This window comes from Taurulus bubalis, assembly GCF_910589615.1.
Source record: "Taurulus bubalis genome assembly, chromosome: 19".
Classification (NCBI taxonomy): Eukaryota; Metazoa; Chordata; class Actinopteri; order Perciformes; family Cottidae; genus Taurulus; species Taurulus bubalis.
Genome location: NC_136607.1, coordinates 12097928 through 12123437, shown reverse-complemented (window position 1 = coordinate 12123437; position 25510 = coordinate 12097928). Strand labels below are relative to the sequence as shown.

At 41.4% G+C, this 25510-nt stretch overlaps 1 protein-coding gene across 1 annotated transcript in view; it reads right to left on the bottom strand.

Moving 5' to 3' along the window:
* The window catches only part of wdr70 (WD repeat domain 70), a 36231-nt gene extending 10735 nt beyond the window's left edge, over positions 1–25496 (bottom strand). Inside the window, exons 1-13 of the mRNA XM_079235527.1 lie at positions 25469–25496; positions 24793–24846; positions 24591–24674; positions 24405–24510; positions 24068–24278; positions 23087–23146; positions 22498–22631; positions 21114–21267; positions 18347–18423; positions 11687–11861; positions 2720–2819; positions 2037–2121; positions 1810–1948 (exon numbers count right to left, since the gene is read on the bottom strand). Of these exons, the coding sequence (XP_079091653.1) occupies positions 1810–1948; positions 2037–2121; positions 2720–2819; positions 11687–11861; positions 18347–18423; positions 21114–21267; positions 22498–22631; positions 23087–23146; positions 24068–24278; positions 24405–24510; positions 24591–24674; positions 24793–24846; positions 25469–25493 (1404 nt within the window). The 5' untranslated portion in view covers positions 25494–25496. The remainder of the gene's footprint in view (positions 1–1809; positions 1949–2036; positions 2122–2719; positions 2820–11686; positions 11862–18346; positions 18424–21113; positions 21268–22497; positions 22632–23086; positions 23147–24067; positions 24279–24404; positions 24511–24590; positions 24675–24792; positions 24847–25468) is intronic.
* Between the last annotated feature and the right edge of the window lie 14 nt (positions 25497–25510).

Genomic DNA, 25510 nt, shown 5'->3' with positions numbered 1-25510 from the left:
TTGTTGTTGGTTCTCCTGAATGAAGATAAACCACGGTACTGACCGACTGTGAACATATTATTGCTGAAGATGCTTTTTTTAGTGGGGCGGCTGTAGCTTAGGGGGATGAGTGGTCGTCCTGCAACCACAAGGTAGCCGGCTCGATCCCCAACACGTATCCCCAACCCATAGCTCTCCCTGAGCGAGACACTGAACCCCCAGCTGCTCCCCGGGCGCCTCACAGGGCTGCCCACCGCTCCCCATCCAGGGATGGGCCAAATGCAGAGAAAGCGCCTTGTGACCCTGGTCTGTGAAAGGCGCTGTACAAATAAAGCTTGCTTACTTACTTACTTACTTACTAGTGCTTTTAGTCATCAAAGTAAATACAGAACTCAGTCAATTCTATTTGAACATAATTACTTATTCTAACTGCAGACCGAGCTCAGACTCAACTTTGAGTTCAACAGTTATCCTTTTATATAAATGTATATCTTAAATAACTCTGAAATCATATTTAGCTAAGGAAATTACAATAGATTAAACATATTTATTCAATTTAAGTAAAAATCTCAGATTAAATGGGTCGACTAAAACAGTCCCCCCTCCCCTTCCCTCAGTTAGTGCAACTGTGCAGCGGGGTGTGCACTTAGTGTCAATGCTGTGCCAAGGTTTGTAAGCTAACAGCAGCTGGCTGGCAGGAGACAGGGATGCATAGACACACAAACACAGCTTTTGTCTCTTTCCTTCTCTCCAACACATTCAGTCAGTGGCTGATTTAAAAGTGTCATGTATTAGCCAGGGAGACCGAGTTAGAAGCCATTAGCCTCTGTCAGACCTCAGTGTTATGACTACAGATACACAGTGCTAAATCTGTTGAAAAAGAGAGACAGAGGAAGAGCAGGAAGCAACAAAAAAAAAAAGTGTTTCGACTGAAGACGGCACCTCTGCCCTTCATTTCAGCACCTATGGCTGGTTGCCCTCACCAAATGGATTTCTGAGAAAGCAGGATTAGTAAAGTGCACGTTATGCTAACGCTTTTGACAGTCTAGCGCATGTGAATGGAACATGCCGATTGTGTCCGTAGAGAATTTAATTTTTAATGTAACTCAAAGGCATATAAAAGCTGCACTGCCAAAGGTTTGTGGGAATGACTCGCAGTAAGGAAAGGTCACATTACTCCACTTTCTCCGAGCTTGCCTCTAACCATTTTTTATACTCTCCTCCTTCTTTGCCTTCACTCCCCTCGTTATTTTCCCACCAAAACACCGCCATGTCTATCTTTCATCCAAGGTGGAGATGGAGAAAATACGTGTTCTGCTATACTGCTGAGATACGACTTCAGCGATAGAGGGATTTAACGGCAAAATACTCGTCACTCCCAGAGGATTGGGCAAATTATATTTGATTTTCTCCATCTGGCTCTAAATTCCTGTGGTGTACACTACGATGTGTGAGAATTTAATAAATACACTAAACAAAAATAATAGTCCTGGAATATTCCTGTGTTGGGTTAAATATAAAAGTTAATTAAATCTCCATATCAAGCCAGTCAGATCTGCTGTCATAATGAGGCCTGAGGCGGCTGTTCTCAGGGAACTATATCAAATAATAACATTTTAAGGCTGCAGTTTTGTATGAGCCAAGAATACTTATGACATGCACATTGGTTTCATTAGGTTTTCCATTATTTTCCATTGTGGATTCATTATGTTTCTTTTCCAAGAATTATGCGAATTATTTTGGTTTGTAAGCAAAATATCATATCAGCCAGTTGAAAAAAGATCTTGCCATGAGAACAGTTGTGGTCGTGGATATTAAGGCAGGACTTACTGAATTGGTGACTCCTATTTCATAGACCTTCTGAAAGGAAGCCCGGTCATAGAAAACCAACTTCCCATTCCCCCCGTCTTTTTTCACAGAGGTCCCCGTTACAAGGAGCTTGTCGTCAGGGCTAAAACAGCAGTCGGTCCTAATAGAGGAAATAACACACATACAATATCGTCAGTTCATAAACTACACAGTTTACAGCAGTCAAGATGAAAGTTACGAATTCTCACATTGAAAAGTAGTTGTTCAGTCCAGTAGCTACGTTCACAGGCTTCTTGAAGTTACGTATATCCCACAGCTTGAGAGTGTCGTCTCCTGGGAAAAAGATGGAGACAACAGATTGAGAAATTTACAGAACGCCACCACAGTGGAACTGTTATTTACGTTGCCTTTTCTTAACTATACAACAAGTTATTTTTTAATGTATATTACACACACATATACATATATATACATACATATATATATATATACACATATACACACACACATATATATATATATATATATATATATATATATATATATATATATATATATATATATATATATATATATATATATATATATATATATATATACACACACACACATATACATATATATATATATATATATATATATATATATATATAGTTGAGTCAAGGACTCTTGTCTTTGTGAAACCTCCTGATTAGATCATATACCAAGGAGAAACTCAAGTGGCCCTGTGTATACATCTGTTCTGTGTTTTGTTGGTGGTGGTTCCTTTTATTTTCCACAGGAGGAGAGAAGCTTCTCCTCTGCTCAAAAACTATCAATTTGGATGAAGCAGCAAGTGTTGGACCTAAAACTGGAGGCTTTGAGCTTGGCTGTGTGCAACAGCTGGCTGTGGGATTCGGAGGATACTGTGAGATTACGGTATTTTTCTTACCTCCACGTGAAGCAAGAGTCACGCCATCATAGGAAAAGGAGATGCAGGATGTGTCGGATCCTGGGATGTGTGCTTGCCGACAGTGGAATTTTGTATGGACCTAAGAAGAAAAAGAGAAAACAATGCATCGGTAAAGTTTATGAATAGGTAAAATAAGTTGTAAATGCCATTTCATCATTCCAGGTGATGTGCTTGGTCTTTATGAAAGTGAAAGGCTAGTACACAGGTCATGACTCACTTCTGTTTGTGTTAAATAATACCTGTGTAAGTGACAAATGAAGAAATACTTGAGCAAATCCAGAATTTATTCATATACAGTTGATCACAGACAAGTCTAAAAAGACAGTACAGCGAAAACCTAGACGTGATCGATCGTTAACTACAGAACACAATAAATAATTAGTGCAGCCTTTGCTCTCTGCCTTTTCCATAAACATGCTGCCTCGGCCACTGCTGCTCATCAATATTAACAAGAGCTCTTATAATCTCCTGATGTGCTCCAGTATGAAGCTGCCAATGCTTCAGTTGTGTTTTTTAAGTTGCCAACTGCAGAAACAAAAATACTTTTTCACTCTCCGGGTCTTCAAAACAACGCATGGTTTCCATTTCCGGCATGAACACCAAACTATATATTTAACTATGAAGCCCACTACAACTTATTAAATACCACTAACCTTACACACTGTACCCACCGCACTCTATAGCAAGACGGCAGACCACAGACATTTACCTTGGCAAGCTTAGTATGCTAATAGTCCTACTTTGTGCGGTTTATTAGCCACACGTAAGACCCTTTTACCCGCAGCCCTGGGCTAACATCTGCATTTTGATTCTTTCATATTGTAAACCATCCTTAAATAAGTGTTATTTCACAAGGCTCGGCCAGTAACAACTACTAGTTTTGAGTGTCACATCAAAACAACAACAACCACCGGGACTAATTACAAAATATGTCAGAAACATAGGAGACAGCAGTAAGTTGAAAAAACAACAACTATGGGCTATAAAGTAAATTAGTAACACACTCCTAAAAAGAGTTAAAGGTCAACTCCACCACTTACATATTAAAGTCAGGTTACTATCAATGGGGAGTACCCAGCCTGTGAAAGTGATATCCGGTCTGCTGTGGTTCTAGAGGAGTCTGAGAAAATAAGTAATCTGGTGATATAAATATAGTATTGTCATCAGGGTTATCCCGGCATTGTCTTCAAAATATATTATTTAACAGAAAGCCTGTGTTACAAACTAGGGGTATGGAGGTTGGAATTAGTGATTTATCCAATAAATAAAAATGAATTCAGTATTTTTCATTTAGTATGTTTCATCTAACACTGAAGGAAATGTATCTGTACCTATTTGAGTTAATAATTGTTCTGACAAAAAAGATTCCTCGTTTTTTTTAATGTGATGTAAACTGAATATCTTTGACTGTTGGTTGCAGAAAACAAGAACATGTTCTAGAACATCTGGGACTAGGCATTTATCCATGTTTTCTGACATCTTAAAGACATACAATGAATTATATTGACACTAATCCGGAGTTGAATCCATGAATATATATAATATAGCCAGATATGTAATTCTGTTTGTTTAAAAGACATTGCCATCGGAAGCCATCGGGTTCTTCGTGTGAATAAATCATGTGTATAATCTTGCCCGTGTAACTATTTCCTCGGCATGTTGCTGTATATGAGAACGACATCTTACTCAACTTGGCTGTGATGATCAGCATGCATCACTGAAAACCAAGAAGGCTAGGTGACATTTCAGCTGAGGTCATTCTTTAGAGGTGAGAACAGACTGATTACAAAAGCTGGAGGGAATGGAATCTCACCTTTGTAGTTCATGGGGGCGAAAAATGATAATGAGTCATTTTAAAAAGTTTTAGGAGAAGCTGTTAGTGGCATTTTAGATACAGTTTGGAAACAATTAGAAGTTAAAATACACCCAATTAAAAAGTAATTAATCCCAGCCACTGCAGCGATGCCCCCCCCCCCCCTGCAAACAGAAGCATTCAAGCTTCTCGTTGAAGCAGCTGTTTCCAAGATGGCCAGGCGTGCAATGCACCTCCTCAGTGCTCGCTGAGCAAGTGGTGTACTACTGTAGTGCAGAGTGTGACTGAGTGTGTGTGTGTGTGTGTGCCGAGGTCTGCAGCTTGAGGCTGGAAATAACCCAGCAGCCCCCCCCCCCCCCAAACACACACTTCTCTCTCTATCTTTCTCACACACACACACAAAAGAGCAGCAAGAAGAAAAGCTCTCCAAAAGTACACGGCAACCCACAATGTGGACAATGGACAGAAGGGAAAAGGGAAATAAGTCAATGTTAAAATTCATTCAACTCAACCTAAGTGCATACATGTTTCATGTGTACGTAGGTTATAGCATTTCAGATTTTGTATTTGTTTAACTCTAGATTATATAATTAGAGCTGCAATTCATTATTATTCTCATTGTTGATTAACCTGAAAGTTCTGTCAATTAATCATTTAGTCTTCAAAATGTCTAGCATATTTCCCTAAGAGCCCTCTGTGACGTCTTCAAATTGATTGTTTTGTCCAGCCAACAGTCCAACATTCAAAGACTTGATGCACAAATATGTAAAGCTCAAAAGAGCAGCACATTCATTTTGACATTAATGCTTAATGAATAACTGAAATGACTAATTGATTATCAAACAAATCAAACAATTGTTTCAGTACCCGCTGCAGTGCCTTGCTACATGTGTCTTCTCTCTGCTTCCTTCCACATTTACTTCCCCCTGCCTTAGTATTACCCAAGTACAGCCAGATGAGAGAGATCGATCATTAAAAGCCAGTGGTGAAGCAATAGTCTGGGAAGTAGGCTCGCTAACACTCAAACAAACATAACCTCGGTTTATACGACTACATTTTCATTAATTCTAAACGGAATGCAAATAAATCAGTGAAAGGAGAATTGCAGCAATACAGGCGTTTGACTCAGAGAGGTGGATAAGGAATTTGAAGTGAGCACAGAGTGTGACAGATAAGATAGAGAAGTGGAGAGAAATGCTAACGAAAGGAGCAGGAGAGAAAGGAGCGTGAGGTGAATGAGTGATGTGTCCTTATGATACAAGAAGGAAACGAGGTCACACTGCACTTTCAAAGTAAGTAAATGGAGGGAAGTTATTAACTTGGATGAGACAGATAACACTGTTACCTTGAACTGTAGATAACATGGATTCCACTTTTTCAGGCGTTGGCCATTTAGCCTCTGTAGTCTCTCCAGGGATAATTTTCTGCTTCCCATCATCATTTTACCCGTATATTACCTTCGACTAAAATCCATTCTCCTCATTTCTTATCTTAGATTATCTTCCTATTCCGCTGCCTTGGAAATTGGCTTGGTTGAGAAATAAAAAAGTCAAGAAGGTCAATTTAATATGAAAAGTACATTTTCTAATCTTACAGCAGGTGTGGAAGAGCGGGGCCACAGGCTATCTCAGGCCTACTAAACAGCAGCTAAAGCATAATGTGGACGGCTTAAACCCAGTCAAACACACAATACGCTTGAGGGTGCTTGGCGACTGACTGAACTTTGAGAATTGACTACTTTATTTGATGAGGCCAAAACGAAGCACTGGGACCCCGTTTTAATCACAACGACCACCGCCAGAACTGTGTCATGTGCACACGGACAATGGGAGCGTATCCAAACACTCGACATGTCCATTCATTAAACTGTGAGCGAATAATGACAATAAGTTATCCTTGAATCTATGCATGGTAGCACAAATAGGTTGGGTGAGGTCAGCGGACTATGAACAGGAGGGGATGCTGTAATTATCTCCTCTTATGAGCGGTTACATGAAGCTCAATGGCACACCATAAAAGTGGGTCTAGTGGAGAGGATAGTGCAGGCAGGTTTCTATGGTTCGTAGGACTAAAGTGTTGTCTGAGAGGTGCAGGGTGACAATTTACTGAATCAAGAGTAAAAGTAGATATTCAACCTTAAATATAAGGTGATGAAATCTACTTTACATAACTCCAGAGAGAATTGCGAAGAGGCGTTTGTTTTTTTCTTAAACATATAACCTCCAAACACATGTTTTCCCCCCATATCCTTAGGTTTCCTCGGGTCAACTAGTACGAAAAGTTATGAGCTCTTGTTCGACCCATGATGAATCATACCACAAAGTCATTTCTCACGTCTTCCTCTCCTAAATTAACACCATCTGCTGTTCGCACACGCTGTGTTTTAAGTCCTTTTATGTTGCATTGTTATGTTATACTGTTTTCAGTGTCTGTTTTGTCTGCACTGAAAATCTTTTTTTTTGTGTATATATATACTTATATATATTTTTTTTAATATTCTCTAAACCTAACAAACAGATGGAATGATGAAAAGACAAGTTCAACTCTGGAGTAAATTATGAAAAGAAAAGCAGACACAAGGGCGCTAAATAGATAATAAATACAAGGCAGAAAATAACTTGATAGGTAATGTCAGTAAGTAGAAGCGGCTCCGGGTAGCTCGTGGTTATTCTAGCTGCTTATAGCAAACATAAACCCCTCTAGCTATTTCGAGATCATTTACTGCTGTTGTGAAAGCTTGCGTGTTTATTTACTATCCTGATGTTGGCTGGCATTGGTAGATGCCATGGTGTTTGCTTCCTGTGATAATCTACACAGCCGGCCTGTGAAACTGGATTCTCATACACAGTTTGAAACCTCTCTTGCGCCTTGTGACTTCCTCTGTAAAACTGTGCCCTTCTCCCCGTCCTAAACAGGCATCGGGATTCATTTTCACAAATTTACTCAGCTAGCCAACGTGAGCATTTTCCCACACAGATATGTATACCGTTTCATATAAGATTGTGTATACGTGCATATTTGAGATTAGGCTTGTAGAATCAATAACTTCTAATAAATCACTTCTTAAAACCCATTTTTATAGAATTAATTTTAAGTGATGTTGTCCTTTTATGTCCGTTTATGCAGTTATTTTGTTCCCCTCTTTTTATTTGTTTATTTTATTTATTTGTTTTCTATTCCATTTGCTCTTTTTTGTTATTTGTTTGATTTTTATGTATTCATTGCCTTTATGGCATGGTCCTTTTTCGTTTACCAGTACTTATGTATGACTATACTTTGCTTCTCTGTAGAGCACTTTGCAAAACTTTTTTAAAAAAAAGGTGCTATATTAATAAAGTTATTATTATTATATATGCACACTTACATGTGCTTGCATACACAGAGCCCTAATTCACATGTACAGCCAGTCGGCAGCAGGAGTTGATACCGAGCAGAAGGAACACAGCGTTGGGTTTCATCCGCAGCAGACTATGATAACAATCTACCACAGAGCCAACTGGTCCCGACCACACTATCTGGGTATCTTTTTATAAATACTGCCTTGCCCCAACCTCCATACTTTTAACAACCGCACACCTGAAAGGCTTAATGATGCCCACTGTGCAGTCAGTTGTAACATCTCACTTTGACCTCTGTTACTTTCTGAGGATCAAGTGGCCAAACCGCAGCTCTGAGCAGCTGCTCTGATCTTTCATGGAAATCAACAAGTGGTGATGGCGAAGCCGTGTTGGCGTGTGTGTTTCTAGCCGATCACACTGGAGTGAGCGCCATCATAATCTGGCAGTGTATTCCATTGAAGTGACTCCAGTCCTCTGTGTCTCAGCCACAAAATGCAAGTAGTAGCATTCTGTACATGTTGTTTCAGAGTCTTTGTTCGGGTTAAAGGAGGGTGAGAAAAAGCATATATTTTAACATGTATTTAGTCTTTAAAGTCATTTAGTGAATGTTTGTCTCTGCATGTACATTAAGATCAGGATGTGGCAAAATCAAGTCACAATGGAAGCTGCAAGATGGGAGATCTGGTGTAAATGTTTAAGATCATACCGTCTTTAGATGGCTCGGAAGAAATATCCATGATGAGGGCCGTATATGTACACTAGGCAGTTATCCGATCTGAGACAGTATTCTAAACATTTTCATTGGCCGTTAAGAAGTTCTTCTGTTATTCTCTGTTTTAATCTTCCACAGCCCCATCATTTATGAGCCACAGAGTTACTAGTTTACAGTGATGCTGTGCAGTCCCATTACTGTGCTGAGTGTCCTATTGAGCCAGTAGCTGTAAATGATGTCCAGGCCAGTACTGGTGGTCAGTTTAAGCAGGTGACAAACTGTGTGTGACTAGAATAATAACAGCATGTTGAGTGGAGTTAAAGGAGTCTGGCATCTTCAGTTAAGTGTTTAAATATCAAGATAGGCTAAAACACAAAAGATTTTAAAAAATGAAGAAAAAACTTCATGCACGTTGAAATAAATCCAATTCAAACAGATTTAAAACTTCTTGGGGAGCTCTGGTTTCTCTCATAATTAAACGATTGCGGTGATAAAACCGGCAAAAATAGAAAGCAAGAGAAAGTTTGCCATATCATCTCATGATAATAATCCCCAACGGAGTAGTTCATCAAAACCACATCTTCTGAGGTCCCGCTTTGAAGTCTAGAAACATCCAAGTCCACCAATGACATCATAGCATTCCCCAGGTCTCTGTGGTTATGTTTTGGACCTGCACCCTCAACCCACTAACTTCCACAGAGTGCACACTACCTGGCAACCATTTAAATGCAGTCTTGGCACCGACCCCTCTGGTCAGAGAACGAGCATGCGATCCCTCTCTGTGGCAGTCCACTAAGAGAGACCTACCTGACTCCCATCACAGGATCAATCAACTCATGTCAGGGTTCAAGAGAACAATGTGTCATCCTCAATAGCTTCTCTTCAGGCTCAGCTCGAGATCAAGGTCATGTACATGATTGATTGTGATTGATCTGCCTGCATATTCTGGGCATGAGTAATAGTGGCGATACAACAGGAGATAGGCCTCGTTTGAGTGGGGGAGGGAGCAGCAATGGCAGCATGGGGAGGTCAACTCCTTTTTAGGCTTGTGGCTGGATTCGAGTCAGCGGCACAGGTTGCTGATTAGGGCAGAGGGCACCGACTAAATTCTTGAGCCATTCAGACAGGACAGGCTCCAGTGGTCAGGCAACAGACATGACTATTGTAAGCTGCTATGGGACGCAGGGTAAATATTTAGTTTGGAGAAAGAGGGGTAATAAATTCGTAGAGCTTTAACCCAATCACTCAAAGCCTGCTGCTATGAGCAGCCCAGTGGGATAATGGCAGAGGGGAGTCTATACAACACACACACACACGGAAGCACAAAAGCTTTTACAATAGAAATCCTCCATCTAAATAAATTATTTTTGTGTCGTGCGATTATGAAGTTGACTGTTGGAGTAATTATCATGTAGCCTACTTCTCATTTGACTAATCTGGATAAGCCCCTCTGTCCAATCAAGCTGTTCCAACTCACTAACTGCAGCTTAATTATCACTATATTCATATGAAATAGCACAGGCATTCAACCGTGGCCACATATGGGGTTGTGCAGATGAAATGATGTGAAGTGGAACAATTAAAAATTAGAGTGAAAATGTCCCGAAACATTGGGGGCATAAAAACAACTTCTTATTTTTCAGATAGTTGAGCAGTTGTTCACAACTTACTGCATGTTGACCGAATACTGGATGTCTTTGAGAGTATTTACTAACATCTGTGTGCACTGCAGCCCTCCATTCATTTTATTTTCTGTCATAAAATATGGGCTTATAGTGTTTTAGGCCTCCCAGGTGAGTATCCACAAATATTCCTCACACCATGGAAAAATAAACTTGTGAAACCATGTTTGTAAAAGATCTGGCCATCATGTAAGACCATAGCAAACTGGAATGATGCCTGCAATATGTCACCTTTGAAAAAAACTGCATTATGAGTACTGTAGGTCCCCTCGGCCCCCATCCTACAGGAATGCTCCTCCTCTGGTTCTTTTTCCCTCTTCACATCTGTGCCGTGGAGGTGAACGTTGTGTGAGAATGAGCAAGCGAGCAGTAAGCTGCAAAACATGCTTCCTCTGCTGCCCATACGCTAACCACACGTGACAGCCATCGAGAAGAGTGTTTCTGTGAAATAACAATCAAGGGACCCAGAAAATCTCCTCAATGAAAGAACTAGGAGATGCATTATTCAGCCCTCAAATGGAAGTCATTTTTGTGACGATCTGTTAAAGATCTCAAGTGAAAACGGTCGAATAAGTGAGAGCAATGCTACTTAGAGGCCAAGATCAGCGATTACCTCAACGATGTGAAGCTTGAAGAACGGAACACACTGATCACATAATTACCTAATTAACAAATAGTGGAAAATGTACAGAGGGAAGTTGTGATTGGGTCTCCCAGTAACTTTCATGCTACTCAACCATCAAACGTCAGTTAATTCAGTTACATAATCAGCTATTTTTAACCATGCAAGCTGCGCGGCTCTAGGGAACGCAATGTCAGTCTGACGGTCAGTCCACCACTTTGGTCCAGAGGGAAATATCTCAACAACTAATAGATCCCTTTGATGATCCCCTAGCATTTAGCGCCATCATCAGATCAAATGTTTTATCTGTCCAAACTTTGTTTAAAGATCAAATACCTGCTCAACTAATGACATTCCCAACAACATGAGCTAATTAGTGCTTATGAGCAAATGTTAGCATTTAGCTCTGAGCACTGCTGTATCGAAGAACAGGCTCACAGAGCCTCCAACGCGGCTCTAGACTTGTGTTTCTCCACAGTTTGGATAACATGAGAGCAACTCTGACCTGATGTGTGAACAGGGTCATTGCAGGTCAGACAGGCTATTGGATCATATTTTCGAAGACTCACAGTTTGGAAAAGCTAGGCTTTTTTAATTCTGGTCAGTGTTAGTGACTTGCTGAACTCTGCCCTCTCTGGCCTGTGACCGGACGACCCGAGTCTCATGACTCTGCACCCAAGGCCATAACAAAATAGACATCCAATGTTTACAAGCTACTGCACATTGAGGGGAGGTTGGTATGTGTGCATGTGTGTGTGTGTGTGTGTTTTAAAACTCACGCTGAGGTTTCTGTCCCAGATCTGGATGGTGCCATCCTGGCAGCCTGCTGCAATGAGCTTCCCATCGCGGCTGTAGGTGCAGCAGGTGGGGACGACCTTCTTCCCCTGGAAGGAACGCGGTTTGAACACAGACTTGTGCTTCTTCTCAGAGCTCAGGTCCCATGTGCGCACAGTGCTACGGACAGACAGAGAATTTAATTTATCCTCACCCAACTGTCATGAATCCCTCATAAAATATTATCCCTCAAAACATATTTGGTCATCAACACCATCCACCACTATAATAAATCAGAATCATAGAGATACAGTGTGCCTCAGCCAGTCTCAGGAGGTTAGGCAGATATGTGTTGCAGGGTGAGAGGTTAGCAAACAGCAGAACAGTAGATCAGTCTGCCAGGCACGTCTGAAGCTTCCATGAAATCTTTGAACATATTACACAACCTGGACCGCTGAAGAGGAGGAATTAAAATGCCAATTCCAAGATGCCATCAAATTTAAGCCCAACAAGAATCCCTTCTTGTGACGGATGTATATTTTAAACATATTATACAGACTTAAATGGTATTATTTAAAAAAAGATACATCAACTAATAGCTTACTAATATAATAGCACATGCAATGTATTCATCAAACCACTAATTAATTTACACATATATATATACATATATATACACATATATACACATATATATATATAAAAACAATGCAAACTGAATAGATATAGTCTTCCATTAACCATCGGATTAAAACAAAATACATGTGAAACTTTAGTTTTAACTTTCAAATGATTAATAATTAATTGCAGTTCGTGTTCCTAAATTATCTGTTAAAATAAGAAGAAAAAAAGAAGAAGTTACTCAAATATAGTCATTGGAGCAAGAAGATTATTTCGTCCAGTCAGTGCAGTTGTCAGTATATCTGCTGCATACTTTGAATTTCAAAGTAAAGTGGACAATGATTTGAGAACAACTAATTGTTTAGTTTAAAACAAGGTGGAAGGTTCCACCTTTGACCCCCGTAGGCGTGGCTGGCTGTTTAGAAGATGTCCACGCAGGGCATGTTGCAAACAACTTCTATCTGCCTAATCTAAAGCTTTTCAATCAATTGGCTCCGTTTTTTCAGCGCTTTCATAAAGAAAATGCGTAAGGGACGGTGCAGTGATAACAAATAAATAATAAAAAGGAGAGATATAGGAACTTATGAATACAAAGACAAGAATTATGACAAAGAAGATAAACCGAGGTGCCCACCAGCGTAGCGAGTGACCTCGAGAGCTCTAAACCTCCACATCTATTTATTGAACTACCGGACTACACACAAACATGTTTAGCCAACCTCTCACACACCCACGCCACCACTCATGCCAGACAGAGCGTGTCCAAATGTGTCTGTGACCCACTGCTTGCTTTAGTGAGCATCATGACCTTTGGGTCACAAGGTCGGCAGAGGAGTATAAACATACAGGCAGGGCTGCTACTAACAGCCAGGCGAGGATTCCTCCACGGCCGGCTACAAAGTCACAGACACACACACTCAACTGTGTTTGGATAAGTCTAACAATGTGATACAAATGCCAGCTGAAGACATATGGTTTGAGTGAAAACTGGCAAGGGTCAAATAAAACTCTGTTTGATGCATAGTTGTGTTTAAATCCACATAAAACAAAGCTATTCATACATTAAAAAAAAAAAAATCTCTTGCTGGGGAAAAAAGAGCTAAATCCACTTTGAAAGACTACTGCATTGTACAGTAAGTGAGCAGATACACATGTGTGTGTGCGTGTGTGAATGAGAAAGAGTGATAGCCATGGACCGGATGACAAATTGGTCCACCTGCCGCCTCACACAGACATCTCCATTTTGTTTACAGAAGACTGTAGGCGTCTGTCAGGGCAATAAAGACAACATAACCTTTCGCGTCGCACACAAAACCTGGAATGCTATTTATCGTAAGGGCTCTTTCCAAAACATGGCACTGCTGGCTGTCAGGGGGATGGAACAGAGAGGTTGGAGCCCACCAGTGTTGAGCCAAACCTGAGCACAGGGCAAAGACTGCACACCCTCACCTGTCAGGGACAAGACATGGAAAACTCTCAGCTCTAATATGGTACTCTAAAAATTGTTGATTAAAGTGTGACAACTTCCTCCCAAAAAAAACAAGTGAAGTAAAGTGCCGCTTCACTGAATTAAAGTTGCACTAGAGGGAAACATCTGGAGCAGTCTCGAACAGTATTTTCGAAGAGGAGGTCGTTGTTTTGGGAAAGTAACAGCAATGAAAAGAGCGAGATGTCAAAATAGTCACACGCGGCATGAAGAGATATCCAAAGCAGCCCCCATTTTCCTGCACAAACGCTGCAGAGACAGAGGGGTGAATGTAATAAAATGAGACCCATACAGCCTCAGTCATGCGTGTGCACTTTACGAGGTAGCACAGTCATTCACACATCAACTGAGGAGTGACAACTCCCAAGGCCCCAGATTGTATCTGTCCGTCAGGTTATAGGCCTAGTGGGGGAGATGGTTGCTAGGATCGCTTTCCCAGATGATGAGATAAGGAAGAGCGAGGGATAAGAAAGACGTGCGTCTTGTATGAGGTTGTTTACTGGTCATACTCCGGTGATGGGGATAGGCTGTGTTGCCTGATGGCCGGTTGACTGACTAACTAGGGCTCTGTAATGAGAAACGGGGATTAGGAGGGGAAGATGGTCTATCTTGCATCGCAGCTGGAGAAGATGAAGTGGGGAAATAACAGAAGGATTTGGGAGGAGGCGTACACACAGTGGCACTCAAGCAAGGAAGCAAAAGAATAAACACACGTGTGTGTGTGTGTGTGTGTGTGTGTGTGTGTGTGTGTGTGTGTGTGTGTGTTACTGATTCAAATAAACAATAGTGTGTCTCCAAAGTAGAGAATTAACCTAAAAAGGTGAGACCACACACAAACACACACCAGGAACAAAATGCTCAAAGAAGTCAAGACAGCTCATCAGATTTAATCAAGCAATCTGGTTGATAAGATGCCTTCCCTGTAAGCAAGTGGACCCATATTTTGTTCAATAAGAAAAGACACAAACACAGCAGTCACACACTAAAGAAGTAGATGCTACTGTCAGTCAGAAATTCAGCCATGAGGATAAAAGCTCTCCTTAAAGGTATGGTATGTGCATTCTTGGGCAGGATATGGAACACTTGCAGTGTAAGGCAGGCAACAGTTGGAGATGAGCTGGACTGTGGATGAACCTCATGTGTTTAACTGTGTGAATCGTCCCAGCGCACGCACACACACACACACACACACACACACACACACACACACACACACACACACACACACACACACACACACACACACACACACACACACACACACACACACACACACACACACATTAATAACCCATCAGTAATTTTCCCTCCTTTCCTTTCCCCTTGGGAAAAAATAAATAGTTATCACCAAGCATTTGGCTGTAGCACTAAAAAAAATAGATGACCTACTTACTTGATAAGATCAGTATGCTTGCAATGAAATAAATACTGACTTAAAAGTGCCTACTCGCATGCCAAAAAAATAAAACCTTCATTGATTACCAGGATTTAGCCAAGCAGTAGATCACACGTGTCACATATATCACACATGCGTTGGATTTGAGCGCACGATAAAGACAAATAATTTGTATCTCAGCAAAAAAAAGACCTGCCATGTTGTGTTTTGGGTGTCTTTGCATACAGCTACACATCCAGCTGCAGCCCTGACAGCAGGCCAGCAACAAGGGAATCCCTGGCATTCGAACCTCCTGGAAACATTCCTCAAATTGTGCATTTGTGTGTGCACATGCGTGTGTGTTTCAAGACTCGACCGAAGTAACATGTGGGCCCAATTAGAAAGTCGCCGTTTGCCCTGTACCACTGGCGGAAATTTCACAAAAAAAGAGCACAACATGCATTTTTGATCGCTTTCCGGGGCCCAATAAAACTACATCACGTAAAAACAACAATCAGCAGTGTCGTGTCCTTGAAGCCACTAATGAAAACGCTTTTGTTAGATATAGTTTGTGAAAAGTCTGACAGATTGTGGTACGGTTTGTTAAGTTAAAACAGAAGTTATTCAAGAATTTTAAAACCACTACCGTTTAGAATTTTGCTCATTAAAAAATAAGTTGCAGCTCTCAAAAACCACGACTGACAGACCACACCAAGTCATATTTTTAGTTTACTTCCACTTCAATTCTGCCAAAGAAATACTTCCACTGAGAAAATCCAGCACATATTGCCCTCACTTTCTGAGAAATAAATCAGCGGTTTTCCAACAGGTGTTCAGCCTTTCAGTAAAGACTTAGTTAAAGTGGCTCAATGCTTTATACACATTTTCCCCCTTGAATCAAACATGAATAATGTTGGAAAACATTTCGGCGTTTAACAATCACACAACTCTCAAACAGAATGTGAAATGTTGACACGTTCACACCAGTCTGAGCACAAACGCTTTTCACTGACGGACTTGAGTCGCTGACAGTTCTGCTGAAGCTCCCATTCAGCCCTCAGTGTGAAAGGACAATAACTACCACCCTGCTGCTGCAGTATTATGCTTCATCAGTGCTTCCTTCTCATCCACTTCCTCAGGGGGAAAAAAGTCTGGTTAATGAAATCATTCAAGGAGCCGGGAGGCAGTCCTTATGAATGACATTCTATACAACTAGGGGGACCTTCAATTAAGGAGCTGGGCGGTCCAGTGATCATGCTAAATAACCTATTCAAATAAACACAACAAAGACTAACTGGGCTGACACGGGAAGAAAGACAGAAAACATAGGTGTTGGTCTGATGTCTAAGCAGACCCAGCCAGCAGCAGACACCCACTGGTTCCATTGGCCAACTGCTGTACCGTTCTCAAAAGGCTTGCCGACTACAACATGGCCTCTGCAGACTCAATAGTTGTTCAAGATGCCGCTAGAGACGGATGAGCAAGACGCCACAAATGAGTGCGATACTTTGACACTACTGTGACTCAAGCAAATACACTTAAACCAAACTGTTCTTTTTCAAAATCATAACCAAAGAAACACAGCATTGACAAAAATACTCTTTAGTACAAAAGTAGAAGGTTTGGTCCGTCATGTGTGCTGAAATGGGAAAAGAAGCCCTTGTGAAATCACCTGGGAGCAGTTCCAAGAAGTAGGACACAATTGCAGAGTAAAACCCAGAACCCCCTCAGATCTACAAGTATTAGCAAATGCTTGGCGGCCTTTCAGCTTAATGGACAGTCACAGGGTCTCAGGCTGTACTCTCAAAGATGCTCAAATGTACCAATGCAAAACAACGAAACATGCATGCCAAAATCTTAAATGAGGAAAATAAGCAGTTACCAGAGTCAAAAAAGGACTAAAGTAATGTGATCAGTGTGTTTGACACCTGTTCAAACCCTGGCGCCTATGTTCTGTTTGCACTGCTGAAGGAATGGGAGGGACTTTTGATTGAAGAAGTGTGAAGTTTGAGGGGTAGTGCAGCTCTTCATCACCAAGTAGCCCCTGTATTGCTACGTAAGTGACGATAAGTGAGACTAGGAGAGTTTTGACATGGGGTTACATGGACAACGTCTTGCACTTGTAAATCACTAGAGGCCCGTCGCCGCCTCGATCCATCTCTGAGGCGCAGGTTGCCGTGCTGACCTGCTCCGCTGCCGTGAACCCTCCTCACATGCAGCTGTTCCGCCTGTGAATGGTTCCCTGTACGCTCCTCTCCGCTGTTCTCCTGTGAGCTGGCCAGGGGCAACACCCAGTGCTAACGTGCCAGGGGAGGATTTCCAGAGCCTCAATAAGAGCTAAATAAACCAGCCTCCACATCTGGGAGAAAAGTAACACTGGTAAACACTGGGCCGTGGCCTGCCCACAAAGCCAGGCCCTTGTTTTCACTTAATGATGATAGCCCTGGATTTCTGCAATGCTGCCTGTCACACTCACTTAGACTCATCACTGTGCTCTCACTCAAAGTCACACGCTCACGAATATTCACTCACACCTTTACACACGTCAAAGGGTTACAGGTGCTGCGGTCTCACAGGACTAGTGCTGCATTTAAGAAGGCAGAAGTGCTAAATCACTGCTTTCTGAAGCAAAAATATTATAAATATGCACGTGTGGGATGTCTCGTTATCTCCAGCAGTGTATGTTGCTCTGGTCAGAATCACTACATACAAATAAAGGGCTGCAACTGGACTCCATCCAGTATAAAATACATAAATGCACAGCCGGGAGGCCAAACTACCCTTTCCAGAGGCATAATCTGGACTAGAGGACTCCCTGCTGGTGACAGAGAATGAGAGCAAAGAAAGGTCTTTGGCATACACAGTGTGTTAGTGGCCCAGTAGGACGATTCAGAGTAAATGGTGGAGTAATCATAAAAATCTTTTTTTCCTTCTGGCTGTTACTGTAGAGTAGACCATGTAAAATGTTTTCCCCACTTTCCTGGTACGTCATATGGAGCCAAATTAATTATTTACAGCAAACAGACATATACATTTCATATAATTACTTTAAAGCACAGCATGCCTCCTGTTTTACAGATTATAGCATTATGGTTTAGAATTACAGTATTTACAATAATGCAGCTACGACCTATAATAGATCCTGCCAAAAACACGGCGCTCACAACACTTGATTACACTCACCCGTCATTGGAGCACGTCATGAACTCTTCTTTAATCTTGGGATGCCAGCAGCCATTATTAAGCATAGCTGTGTGACCCTGAAAAGAGCAGAGAGTGAAAATTAACAAACACAAAAACAGGCACTAAATTGTTGCTGGCAAGATCAGGTGGCGAGCTTCCATTGGCTTTGAGGAGCAGCAGATACCACCTGTGAATCATGTGGTTTACTGTGGATCTAGCTGGCAAATTGACATTGTGCCCAACTGTTTTAAAATGCATGTGAAACTGCTGTAACAGTTGTAGCCTGGTAGCGCTGGTGGAAACATAAAAAAGGTGGGATGTCTCCAGGAGGAACCAATGAAGGTGAATTCATGAAGGCGGATTTTGCAATCTTACTGTACACAACTTATGTGCAGGGACAGCTGCTGTTCTTCGTTGTTAAATCTTGAGCCAAAACGGCTACGCAAAAGGTCACCAGTTAATTACGTCTGGGGAGCTACTATGTTTTTGTGACGAGGCCTTTACGGAGTTGTGTCGTGTGAACTGTACGGCAACTGTGAGGCCTGTATCCACAGAGACTCAGTCGTCTACGCAAACAAATGTTCCCGGTAGGCACTAATTATGCTGCCTGAGCTGAATGCACCTTGAAGGCCCCTCTCCAGAAGAAAGGTTCTTTTTGGACCTTTAATCTGATCAAATTTTAACCTGGACTTTTAGCCTTCCTCGACATAGGCCTTGCCCCACAACTGAGCCGGTGACCTCTGAAGCAGAGCAGCAGGCTGTGTCACACAGCTTCAAACAGCGAGCTCCTCGAAGAGTAACTTTTAGACATTTCCTCTCCTGGAGTAGTCCTGTGGCGAACTACTCATAACAAATGACTTCAAAGCAGGATAACTTAGAGAGAGGCCTCCCCACCACTGCCAGGTCACAGAGGAACACTTCGGCGCTGCAAAGAGGCTTCACACATGACATACCGCTGTTTGACAGGATGCTCAAGGAAAGCAGAACCTCGCATGAGCAGAGGTTGACCAAACTGCATTGGTATGTGTGCATCGGGAAGAGAGGCAGGCCTGTTCACTGTCAAATACTTTAAACACACCCTTTTTATAATCGATAAAAAGCAACTGCCTCGGTCGTGCTGTTTAACGACTAAATGGATCAATAACAAATTCCTACGTTGTTAACTTTTATGGTAAATACACATTCACTCTATGATGTTGAAGCTCAAATGGGATGTGAATGATTGCTTCCCTGCTCTGTGCAATAACATCAAAGTAGAGAGAATCAAGCATTACAAGCGCTTCATGATGAGGGTGAAGGAGCCGCTACCTTCCGGAACAAATCTGATTCCCCTTTCTCAACTGTTTAGGGCAACAAATTGCCAATGACTAAAGAGAACCAGATTAATGTTCATGCAAACAGTTAACCAAAATAGAGCAGGTTAATGACAAACAGCACTAAGAAAAGAAGCCTCTCTGATAACAAGAAGTGATTGTTTCCAGTTTGTTTTCATAGCAGTTGCATTAAGCAGCGGCTACACAGGTTTCTGTATTTGTTCGGTTTAGGTTTAGTTAATTAGTTGACTGTAAAATTTTAAGCTGGAGAGTGAAATCAATAAAGCAAGTTGTTTTGATTATCTAGGTGATGATGTCATTTATGAAGCATGCCCAATATTCACTGGTTTCAGCTATTCAGATGTGAAAATGTGCTCCTTTTTTCTGTTATTCTCTCTTTTGTTGGGCTGTTGGTGAGTCAAAACAACCAATAAGAAGATGCATCGACATGTGGAACTAGGCTCTGGACTTTTAACTATTGTTCTATATCTTAAAGAAAAAAACATTATGCTATTCCAACACATGTGGACATTGGCCTCCGTGCCACAACTGTCTCTGCACAAAGAGGGATAACATACAAGGCAAGTAATTGTCTGTCAGCGGAGAAGAAGCAAGGACTTCATTATCACTTGAGACGCAGCTAATCGACTGGGACATTGTCAGCGGGCCAAAATGCACTTTCGTTGAACCAAACTCACCCATCAGCTCCAGATGGGACTGAGAAGGACAAGAATGTAGGACTTCCAAATGCATTGCAGCTGGCACAGATGGTTAGTGACCACCAATACAGCTTTGTTAAACACAGTAAAACCCAAACATGGGCAATTAATTAGGATGCTCCTTTGTAGAGGCAGGTACAAGCAAGAGATGAACCACGACCGTCCTGCGAGTGTGTGGTGGTCCTCTCCCCCTGAGACTGCCTCTAGCCAGTCAATACAAATACAAACAGACCAGCTCATGACTACACCTTGCTGCCATTATGCATTGGCTGGATCAACCCACAGGGCATTGGAGCAGAGCATCCAGCCTGTGTTTAGAATTAGCAGTCACTTTCAGGCCACTTCTTCCAATAAAAGAGAAAGCATTAATGCCTGCAACATATTTAAAGTGGCTATAATCAATATTTGTATAATAATGTATCAAGTGAGTCTATGAAAGGGTCGCTCGAGGAGATGAACCAACAGAGAATTATTACCAGAATCTGCAAATCTACTGTTTTGGTTCTCACAGCTCTCGTAGCATCGTTTCGGCTGCAGCTACGTGCTTAGCACCAAACGTAGCAGTAAGACAGTTAGCAACTAGGTGGGAAACATAGAGGAGCATTAAGCTAAAGAGTACAATGTTATAACCAAGTGAAACGATGGCCAACACCACAAAAACACAACCCGAACTATACACACACACACACACACACACACACACACACACACACACACACACACACACCACTTTACCTTGGTTTTGGCCATATCCACAATGTACTGGTCTCCCTTCACACACTCCATGACATTGAAGCCATCACGGTCCAACACCTTGGCCTGTGCGTTGCCAGAAACCACCAGGATGACGTCACCAGTGGTACTGTACTGCAGGGACAAGATCGGATGGCTGAGGGGACACAAACAGGACATGCATGAAAAGGACATCTGAGGCAAAGAAGGTACTTATTGTTTGCATTCCTGTGGTGCCGATACATTCAGATAAGAGTCTTTGTTCCCATTTGCGAACGATCTGCTGTGATTTTACAAGACCTCTGCACCAAAACATTGTTATACAAGAAGCTATGTAATCCTTTAAAAAGGGGTTCAGGGTTTAAAAGAACATTTAAAAAAAATAGATAAGCGTAGCTATAGGACCAAAACAACATCTGAGGTACATGTGATGATTTTTCTCTTTGATCTACCACATGCAACAGACACTCAAACATAACAACTGTAACAGTGAACATAATGGCATTTTAATCCAGGAAATGGAAAGAATGATAACACACTCTTTGAAACACACAGAAAGAAAATAAATATAATAATGAGAAACATAATAAGCTACGCATGTTAAAACTTTCAGTGCTTTTCAGAATGGATTTGCAATGTTTATACTGAATAACTGAGAAATACACATGTATTGTTCTACAATACAAAACACTGCATACAATAGAAGAGATTTAACCAGAGTGAGATTAGCAATTCAGGTCAGAAGCAAATAGCATTAACACCGCAGGGGGCAGATGGGGCACCAACATTTCCATACACAGCGGAAAAAGTTCAGTCGCCGAACTGACACCAATGTTGTTTTAAAATCGGGGGCTTTGGCATAGCACCAAATGCTCATTTTCCTCATTGTTTTATTTTGAGCTCACAAGTTCCCTTTTTGGGTCAGAAAAGAGGAACAGTGGACCTCAGCTCTCGATATGAAGTCCAGCTTGTTCGTAAACCAGACAGGCTACTGGATCACACCGTAATCAAATGAAATGTAGCGTACATTTCTGTTAATAAGGGAAAGTCTGCTCCAGCTCAGCCGTCTGGTTCCCAAAGCCAAAAAAGAATTCGATCTTTGATGATGGTTTCAGTGAATCACAGAATAAACACTTGCAGACACACAAACACCCACATATCTTAACCATCTGCTCCTGAAAGGCTCATTTTGAATGAAAAGAGAGGATGTCACATGGTTAACATGAGGCTCAATGACGCTCAACAAATGGGTGTGTGTTTATGTATGCGTGTACACTTTGGCACACATAAATGCGGTGAGTGGACTGGATGTTTGCAAGAAACTAATTAACCACATGTTAAGCAACCGTGTTGATGTTCCACGTTGTGTTCTCTGAAGTAGACTCACCACTCACAGGGCTGGAGGGATCTGAAGGCCTGCAGAGACTGGTCCATCCCAGCAAAATCCCAGAAACGCACATCATAGTCTAACCCACCAGTCACCAGACGGGCTCCAGAGGGGTCTAAGGCAAGAGCCGATACCTGAGAAGACAATTAACTTATTTAAAATGAATAGACAAGGTGAGATTCAGAGCCCAACCAAGTCGCTTCTGCTGCTAGAAATATTTTACAGTGTAGTCATACTGCCTCCTCTAAAATCATTGAAAATAAACAGAAGCCAAGTAGTTAAAGTTTGTTCTTGAGTAAAAAAAGAAAAAAAAATTCACTGCTCCAAATTATCATGGGAAACAGACTTGCTGCCGATCTTATTGCCACAATTCAGCAAAGTTAAGGAACCTTGGCTGAAAAAGTCCAAAAGCTGATGCAGATCTCCAGATGTTTTAGAAGGTGCTTAATGCAAATTAAATATGGTGTGGAATAGAAGCCACGATCTATATAGACCTTCTTATTCTTCTTTCTAACAGAGTGTCATTGAATACATTTCCATTGAACCACATAAGCAATAATCACTGAGTGCTGAAAGAAGAAGGCCTTACTGTCTTGGTGCCGTGCTGCATAGTGATCTCATGAGTGTCTGGAATCTTCTTCACTGGATTCTAGGGCGGAAAGTTGAGGTGAATATAAGTAAACAGTAAAAGACTGAAGAAGGCTGAATTAGGTGTGCAGTTATAGTGTGGAATTTCATACCAAGATTCAATTACACATGACATTTTAACTTTAATAGGCTGTATGCCTTAAAGAGACTGGAGTTACAGCAATAACCAGTAAATGACAGACTGGGAACAGTTACACTCCTTGATGTGAAAGATTAGGATCCGAGAAATTCACTCATAACCTGACATTTAACTTCTCTATGTGACCGAGTGTAAATACTCTTTATGTGGAAACCAATGATTCGCCATATTTTGGAATAATGTTGCCTTTAAGATTCTGATATGTTTGAGGTCGCTCAGACATTTTGGTGTGAGAAAGAAAAAGGAGAAAAGACCTAAGAGACAACCCTTTAATTACCAGTAACATTAGATTAGAGTTGTCTCATCCTCTTATCACTGAATTATTTTCTTGTGCTGCCATCTAGTGGTGGAAGTTCAAAAGTACCCCACAACTCAGAATAAACAGGTGCTTATACAGGTCTTTTTTCACTGAAGACACTGGCCAATCACAGGTGTAACAGTACTGTGACATGGTGTAAAAGGTACAAATAATAACATTCCATTTAACTGCTTTGGATCCAGGGTCCTATATTGTGTATGTTTTCTCTCTGACATTTGATACAGTAACATTGATACATTTGAATAGAACTGAGCTAATTTTATTAGTAACACCTTTGCTTTTCCTCCCATTACAAGTGAATATGTCTTGTGTGATGTCTGGTGTGATAACGGTCTATTTTAGGCAGCAGGGAGACAAATTGAATGTATTAAGCACTCAAGGGCATTCAGGTGGTGAACATATTGGAGACATTGTGTAAGCGACCTATAATGTCTGTTGTTAAGTGGGTTATATTTCCGACATACATCATTGTCGTCGTCTTGTGCCTCCCCCTCATCGTCATCATCATCATCATCATCATCATCATCATCACTATGAGCCGTGCTGCCGGATGCACGAGTCAGTGGCCCAAGCTCATCATCGTCCTGGGCTGTAAGTTGCGGAGGCATTGGAGGCCCAATAAGCTCAGAGTCTGAGTCAGAACCACTGTCACTACTGCTCTCACTCTCCTGTTTTCTAAAAAGACAAAAAAGCATAATTGTCAGTTAAAACCAAAACGTATCTACGTGTGACTTACAGACATGTAAATAACCGCTATAAGCAGTGGCAGCCTGATTAATCAAACTATAAATCCTTGGTTACCTGGAAGTAGCAGCTACAGCTTTGTTTTTCGGAGCAGGGACTGATGACTTGACCGATTGGGAGCTTTCCCGTTCCTGCTCCATGTGATCATCCATCTGCCGCTCCTCTGAGGAAGTAACAATTACAGGACACTGTTACATTCACCCTGGTGATAGAAAAAAACGCTCGTCATGTTGGTAAACCTACCCAACACATGCTGACTCCTCTCGATGGCTGTTCGACGGGTCTGTTCAAAAATGGCGTCCAGGTCAAAAGTGCGGGCCTTCTTACCTGGATGGAACAAACACAGTTCATTGGAGCAATAACCAACAAGCCATATGGTTTGTCATAGGAAATACAAAAAAATTAAAAGTGAATTTATTGACAATTTGTGTTAGACTATACATACCAAAACCCGAGAATCCCATGACAGATGAAATTTCTCCATCATCGCTCATTTTGTCTGAAAAAAAAAGAAGCGAGCAAGTTATTTATCATAACCTTAGTGACCTTATTTGTTAAATGACAAATTGCTTTTCATGTGAATGCTCAAAAACACAAGATGCAACTCTCTTGGCTGTGTGTTTCCTTTGTAAGCAAAGCAACTTCAAACTCAGAGTCCTGCCATGTTGAAAACGGCATAACTTTAAAGCTCTGGACCGGAAAATAACGATAACGTCCATTGAGATAAACATATTGAACCTAACGCGAAGCTGTTGGCTGCCAGTACCGTATCATGTGAGCTTGAATAAGAAGAATATATTCAACATTGGTCAGAGCAATACTTATTTATTGTTTGAAGGACAGGCAGCTTTTCAGGACATTTAAAGCTGTGACTAACTAACGTTACAGTTAGATGGCTTTTAAAAGTAACGTTATATGTGGAAGAGAACACATGCTAACAGGTAAGCTAAGCTAACAACACCAGCACCGAAGCTTCTTCTCACACAACGTTGCTGGCGGAAAGTAGCTGGCTGATGAATGTAGTACAAAATGCAAATAAAAAAGCAAATATTCCCGCACACAGGTGCATCGTATAAAACGGATATGCAAAGCTTCAATAAGAGACAGCAAAACGTTGCTACCTTCATCCACTTTGTTGGGATCCATGTTTTCAAATACGAAGA